Raw genomic sequence first — 7,580 nt, forward strand, 5'->3', positions numbered from 1 at the left:
TTAAAACGGGTCTATCTCGGAGCTATGTGAACGAAAAAAAAAGTTTTATAATCAAAATGTAGGGTTTTTATTGCACTTCAAAGGAAAAATAAGAAAAAAAATATTCCGATGTTTTTTTGATAAAATTTCGAACTTTTCGTCTAGAACCACTCATCAAAGTTTGGACACCCTATTCACTGACCTCCGCGGCCATTTTGTTCCACAATCTCTTCATCTAAGTTGCATCCCGAGTCATCCTACCATTTTTCTTCATCTTCTGCTTGACAATTGCCCAAAATTTTTCGATAGGGCGGAATTGAGGGCAGTTGAGTGGGTTGATGTCCTTTTCGACAAAATCCACTCGTTGGCCGAATACCACTGTAGTACCTCCTAGCTGTAGTGGCAGCATGCCAAATCTGGCGAAAACTTTACTGGTTCTTTGTGAGATCTAATGTACGAAAAAAAAACGTTTTTCATGCACTCCTCCTTGTAAATTTCGGAGTCCATGGTCTTGTTTTTCACAAAAACCGGAATTTTTCGTCCGCAGCTGCAAATACCTTGCCAGATCAAACACTTTCTTGCACACTTATCAGCAAAAACGAATTTGAAGTTGCCGGGGACATCACCATGACCAGTGCAGTGCACCACTGCAGTGGCTTTACATAATTTTTGGCCAGGAAGCTGCCCAAAATCCATTTTCACGTACGTTTCGTCATCCATGAGGATGCATCCGTCGAACTTCGTTGGTATCTTCTTGTATAACTTGCGGGCACGTCCTTTGGCTACTAAATTCTGCTTCAATGTCCGGTTTGGTTGCTTACTGGTCCGATAGGATCGTATTCCTTCGCGTAGACGAATTCTGCTGACGGTAAACCGGTCGGCGTTGAATTTCTTGGCAATGTCATAGTCCGACTACCCTGTGTTTTCCTTGATCGTTCTCAACACCTTCAAATGCAGTTTCTGATTCTTAGGTCCACTATAACGCTTGGTATGAACCTGCCGATCTATAGTACGCATCTCACGGAAACGTTTGAGAACGCTACACACGGTTGATTTGACAATTTTTAACGATTTCGCGATTTTTGAACCCGACCACGTCGGGTTTTTGACGTGGGTGTTCAAAATTTATTTTCATCTCGCGGCTTCCATCACGTGTAACTTTTTTGAAACAAAACGAATCGTAATGAAATTTTCAGCACTGGTAGAAGAAACATTCCTCTACAAATTGCTGCCAAAACATTCCAGATCCGACAACTAGGAGCACTAAGGTAAAATAAATAGTGCGTCCAGATTTGTAGTGATCCATGCTTTAAGATTTAACCTAGCTGAATTAGAAATAAATTTAAATTGGTAATTTACTCAAAATAATTAGATGTTTTGTTCAATTTCATTTTTATTTTTGTTATAATGAACATTGAAAACCTCCTGAAATTCCTGATTGGCAGTTTAGATTGTGAAATCCTGCAAAATTAAATAAACATTAAAATTCATTAGTATCGCCGATCGTATTTGCATGTAAGGTTTTTACCTGGTCCGGATTTCGACGGCCTCTTGGACTTCGATCGATTTTTACCAGGCCGTTGATCAAGGTTGGTTTGTGATTTTCATTGCGTACGTCGCGGAGCACTTTCAAAAGCTTCGCGGAGCACCAAGTGCTCCGCGAAGCACGATCTGAAAACCCCTGATCTATGCCATTCATTCCTCCCATTCTCGTCTCAAATCTTGGGTCGGCAAAGAATCATTGAATGGGGGAATCGAAAATTGACTCAATCTGGCGTCCATCTGGAATATTAATTAGTTCCAAACGGATTGGCTTATTTCTCTATCATCACTAATTCCAATTAGCACTCTGTGGTTTTTAACTTAATTCTTACCGTGAGTAAAATCCAAATCGTCCACAATTGCTCCTAGCCAAAGTAATTTTTCCTTGCTTTGAAAATTTTCCACTGCACAAGATGGCGAACAATCCAACTATGAGCAGATGTTTCACCATCTGTTTCTCAGATCTACTGTCCTGTCCTTCTACACACACATGTACACGTGTGGTGAAATTACAATCTTTCCTCTCTCATCAAGTTGCTCACTCTCTTTCTAAGCGAATCTTTAGTAGCAAAATGCGGTGTGGTGAATATGGAAGCCTCGTGCAGTTCTCTCTGCCGTTATTCGTTTCATCGAAAGGGAGAAGTAAATCAGTTGGCTCTCCAGTTGGTTTCTAAACAGATAGATGCTCAGTTTCAATCGAAATAATTCTCTCCTCTCATGCGCTTCGGGTATTTTTCCACCCGAGCCGCTTTACGTTGTTCCGCAGTTTCTAACTTGCTAACGAGTATAATTAGAGAATTTCCTCTCTTTCTTGCGCTTCGGTTAAATTCTTCCAACCGGGCCCGCTTTGCTCTTCAGCTAATAAACTCTCTTCTTGTATTCGTGCGCTTCGGGAAAATTTTCAACCGGTCCCGCCATGCTCTACGGTTTTAATTAACCGGCCCAGCTTTTTCTTGCAACCTTACGTTGCGTTGCTGCTTGCTCTTCAGTAAGGAATTGGACCAGCGAAATTTAATGAATTTTCAAAAAACTGACTGACGTATGCTTCGATTTGATAACCGGACCCTGCAGTGAATTCATTTAATCAAACTTAACCTTTCAAATAACTATAACCGAGAAAAAAAACTAATCCTACTGGCTGCGCCAAATTGTAGAATTCTGTGTCGGTAACACTTTCAGTTGACACCACTTTATTAACCTCCTCTCTTAGCGGTTCGTTCGTTACTGCCAGAATTACAATGCTTTAAACAAATCGAACCTATTTATGATTTCACCCATACTTGAATGCTTTTCTTATCGAACGTATCCTACACTAGGTATATAACAAAGTTAATTGATATCGTTTAACATCAAATCATAAGCCTCTCGTTACTTTTGGTGCATTAAATTCATTATTATTAAGTCAAAATTGGGAGGTAAGTACGAAGAAGTGAGGGAAGTACAGTTGTTTAAAGGTAAGATGTAAAAATAAGTAAAATTGGGTAACTTTTTACTCATTTCATATTCAAAATAGCTTAACTCTATTTATAGGTATTTTTAAACTGTGACCCAAAGATGGGTCTTGACTCAAACATTCAGTCAGCGAAACTTTTTTGTAGAGAAATGAATCCAACTTAGATGAAATTTCAGGGACTAGATAAGGGAAAATTTATAGGGATTAGAGGGGGGTAGGACAGGGCATCAAACGAGCGGAAAACTGATATACAATGGATTGTGGGTTCAAGCCAGCCGGAGTATCTCGGCAAATTTTGAATAAAAAATCGGGTACTTAGGTATCTTGTAACCATTCATTTAATGGTTACAATAAAAATTGTGATTTTTGGGCCAGTTTGGATGAAAACTTTGTAAATATTGTAAATAAAAATTATTGTTCGTAAATGTCTAAAATAAGAATAAGATATCTCATGTTTGTGTGGTGTCTTGTTCTAATTTTAATAGCAATCGGCTGGTGTCATTTAGGGATTTAGTTTTGTTTATTTATTTATTTATTAATTTATTAAATTCTTCGTTATTTATTTATTTATTTATTTTCGCGTTATTTATTTATTATTCATTTAGTTAGTTATTTGTTAGGTTTAGTTTTGTTAGATTAATATATTTTGTTATGGAATGCACGCCATAAAATGTTTTGTTCGAAAAGACACCAGCCCTCTATATGTCAGTTCCTGTATTGTTACTGTCATGTTGCTGTCATCGAGCATCTTCGAAGGGGACAAAACATGCTTGACGGGAAATGGGAACATGGCGATGAAAGGACAAGAAAACCTATAAATAGGAGGAGCTCGAGAAGCTCGAGGCTTTTTCGAGTATTTCCGGTCCGAGGTTGAGCAGCAACAGCGCGTCACACACCTTACGTGACTAGCCCGTTTCCAACCGTACTTGGGTGGCATTGACCCCCTTCCCCGTTATTATCAGTTCCGGTAGTGGTCTGAACAATTTTCAACGGCCAGCTGGAAGCTTCACGACTCCATTTCCCAGCTGGTCGGTCGAGGTGGCAAAGTGAAGAGAACCCCAGAACAAGTGTCTTCCCCCAGTGCCGTGAATCACCATCAGCCTTTACGCGAACACACCGGTGTCCCGCGAGTGCTTTAGGTCGTGCCTGTGACTAGTGCCCCGCCCCCGTTACAACCCCCTTAGGGGCACTCCACGCTGTGGTGAGGTCTGGTGGGAATTCCCTCTGGGTGTTCTAGTGCCGACCAATCCGTTACTTGCCCCTCGATAGAGTGAGACACTCGCGTGGTTACCGTGCACACAAAAGCTCCCCGGACCGAAGTGAAACGGTAGGCCTACGCCCAACAGGCCGAGTTGTTGCGGGAATTGCCCAGAGAGCAATTCCGGATTCCGTCCTGTTCCTGTATTCGCCCGATCCCGTTACGTTGTTCCAGCAGAAGTCCCCCAACGAGTCGACCACCGAGAAACGGCCGCAACGAGATCGTCGAGATACCAATAAAAAGAGCGCAAGTACAAAATTAAAAACCAACCATCTTACCATTTCTTTCTAAAAAACCACTGAAATTCGAGAAACAAAACTCACAAAGAACAGTGAATTGAAAATTTCATGAATAAACTTTGTATGGTCCTTTCTTTTATCCAAATTGTCGAGTCTTTCTTTAATTAAAAGTGCATTCCCTGTAAAACCAAGAATATTTCTCTCTTTTGTTTGTTTCTGTAAAGTTTAAACAGGTTTAAAAAGTCCGCCCATGAATCACAGTTTTAATTGTTGTAAAAGTTCCTCCGGTGATCAATACATTTTCCCCTGTTGAGCTAGCGCAGGGAAGTAGGGTCTCTACGATTCTAACAATCTTTTCAGGATTCCTAATTTGTTTCGAACAGTTGGAAGGGAATGAGATGAGCCAAACCTGTCCCAAGCCAGTGGTAACGGACCCCTTGGTTGTGCTGCAAATATTGTTGATGAGTTAGGCCGATGACATAGTAAATACGATGCGATGCGATGCGGCGAATGCGATTCAATGCGGTGAACCACATTTGATGGAAATGTATGTGAATCGCTTAAACCTGACATACTCAACGCGGCGAAAAAGATGTCAATTTGTTCCGCCGCTCGAGTTCGCATAGGCTGCGTCCGTAAATTTTCCGCCAATTCGCATCGCATCGCACTCACTATGTCATCGGCCTTAAGCATGAACAATATTTGAATGTGCGATCGAGACTTCCCGTACCGCCTCGGGTCGAAAGACCTACCAGCCAGTGGTGGGTCAAACATACATACATACATATACATAGAATGAGATCAATTATTTATCGTTCATATAACTATTGTAGTTGGTTTTATTTATTCAGTTGTGAAAGGAAACATAAAAAAACAGTATGATTCGAACCTGTGACCAGCAGCGCGAGAGTTCTGGGTGCTACCACGGTACCATTTCTACTTCTTAATAAATAACAAAATTTAACTGTTTAAATACCAGTATTGTAAAGTGTATTAAATCGGGTTTTTTACATGGTTTCCGGGAATTAGCACGGTTTATTTATACGGTTCACGGTTTTTGCCCGTTTTTTTTACGCGGAAGGTATATCAGCGTAAAAAAGCCTTAATGTACATATGCACACCGTTTGGATTGAATACACCGAACAGTTTCCAGGGAGTGTTGACAGGTGGTACATTATTCTCAAACCTTGGATTCGTTCCGTTTAATTTGCTGGTTAGTTTGGCTTTCTACAACCATGTCATCGATTTCTATACTGTTTAGCATTTCAATGCGAAACAGGAATGTGCAGCATAATGCTATAAATATCACGATGGTTAAAATTCTGGCATTGCTGTGAGAGATGGGGCAGAAAATAATTTCACTAGTCCTGGTTTTCATATTTCGTCAAGTATCAACTTCATTTGCCCAGGAATATCCATTTCAAACTGACTTCCCTTGGCAGGGCCCACCACCTTGGGTAGATGAAAACTCACCTAGATATCCAACCGACGGTTGTAAGTATGTGCGTCAGCACCTCAACCCCGAGGTTCACAGATATTTTTGAGCAGAAAATTCTCGTAAACTTCAATTTGCCTCTCTCCTGATCGCGTTTTTAGTTCCAGTACCCTTGAATCCCGAAGCAATGGGCGGCTATTTCGAAGGAGATATGATTCTAAGCCAGGAGCAATTCAGACTTATGGAAGGTAAGAACGGTGTTCTCATCGAATTATTTCGCTGGCCACATAAGACCGTTCCTTACGTGTTCGAGCCAAACCGTTTCAACAGGATGCAAATTGCTATGATAAGGAAAGCAATGCGCCGGATCGAGAGGGTTACCTGCGTCAAGTTCACGCCACGCACTAATCAACGGGATTACATTCGCATTCAAGGCTTCAAGCCTGGTTGTTCTGCCCAGATAGGCCATCTCATTGGACAGCAAGAGGTCAACTTCGCGCCGGGCTGTTTTCAGGTAGGCGTTCTCATGCATGAACTGATACATGTGCTTGGATTCGTTCATATGCAAAGTGCCCCGAACCGGGACGAATGGGTGCGCATCCTTTGGAAAAATATAAAGCCGGGCCATGAGAGGAACTTCGACAAGTACGAAGCCAGCTGGATTGGTCTTTTCGGAACCCAATATGATTACGGAAGTATTATGCACTACACTCTATACGATTTCAGCAAAAATGGAAAGAAAACTATGGTACCGCTGAGGGTGAGATTCTTTCGTGATCATTAAAACGTGTATTGAAATGAACATTACTCTTTATAATTTGTAGGATACCAAAATGGTTGGACAACGGAAAGGATTGAGCAGAGCCGACATTACTAAAATAAACAGAATGTACAAATGTAGGGCGGCGTAGCATTCAGCAACAACATTTTGTTACACCTATGTAACTAACCCCACCAGTAAAATAATGATCATTATTAATCTAGGCGTACACCGTTCGGACTGAAAATTCCACCAAACAGCTTTCAGGGGATGATTACGATGTTCCGCTTCGGAGGGCCGGTGTGTCAGCAAGGACGATGTTGAAATGGTTTTTATAAAAATTAAGTTTGATTTGTATTACCAAGCAAGGTTGCCGAAAAAAAATTCTGTGTTTTTGCGAAAAAAATTCTGATTTTCTGTGAATTTATCAAACAATTCTGTGCTCATTCATCATGACAAATTGAGTTTTTTTACATTTTACCTAAAAAAAATTAATTTACCTTACTGGTCATATAATATTTTATAAATTTTAAGCTTAAAATCCAAATGTATTTGAATATGAAAAACAATATTTTTGGAAATACGTTCAAAATTTAAAAAAAATCTGTGAAATCTGTGAATATTTCCAAAATTCTGTGTTCTGACACTTTTTTCCTCGAACATGACTCATAACCTTCTGCACAGTTGCATTTTCACCACTTTTGGCCAATCCCTTTTAAATTTTCCGATATCATCAGCTGGTTTTATGTATTTTCGTAGCTTTGCTTTGGTCAAAGCCCAAAAAGTCTCGATTGGCCGTGCTTCGGGGCAATTAGGCAGAATCATGTTTTTTGGCACAAAACAGACGTTTTGACTTATGAACCACCCTAGTGTGTCTTTGGCATAATGGCATGATGCCAAATCGGCCCAAAATA

At 40.5% G+C, this 7,580-nt stretch overlaps 1 protein-coding gene across 1 annotated transcript; it reads left to right on the forward strand.

Annotated features, from left to right (window-relative positions):
* Positions 1-5,639: 5,639 nt before the first annotated feature.
* On the forward strand, positions 5,640-7,060 carry LOC129749494 (seminal metalloprotease 1-like). Its single transcript, XM_055744465.1, has 3 exons — positions 5,640-5,965; positions 6,068-6,666; positions 6,731-7,060. Exons 1-3 carry the CDS (start codon positions 5,812-5,814, stop codon positions 6,815-6,817), a joined length of 840 nt encoding a protein of 279 aa, XP_055600440.1. The 5' UTR covers positions 5,640-5,811; the 3' UTR covers positions 6,818-7,060.
* The last annotated feature ends 520 nt before the right edge of the window (positions 7,061-7,580 follow it).

The sequence above is a fragment of the Uranotaenia lowii genome, chromosome 2, assembly GCF_029784155.1.
Source record: "Uranotaenia lowii strain MFRU-FL chromosome 2, ASM2978415v1, whole genome shotgun sequence".
In the NCBI taxonomy this organism is placed as follows: Eukaryota; Metazoa; Arthropoda; class Insecta; order Diptera; family Culicidae; genus Uranotaenia; species Uranotaenia lowii.

Bases quoted from the DNA above. Each gene is read 5' to 3' on its own strand.
- LOC129749494 (XM_055744465.1), top strand. From the start codon at position 5,812: ATGGGGCAGAAAATAATTTCACTAGTCCTGGTTTTCATATTTCGTCAA. The intron at 5,966-6,067 runs GTAAGTATGTGC...TCGCGTTTTTAG, and splicing joins TAGATATCCAACCGACGGTT to TTCCAGTACCCTTGAATCCC. The intron at 6,667-6,730 runs GTGAGATTCTTT...TATAATTTGTAG, and splicing joins AAACTATGGTACCGCTGAGG to GATACCAAAATGGTTGGACA.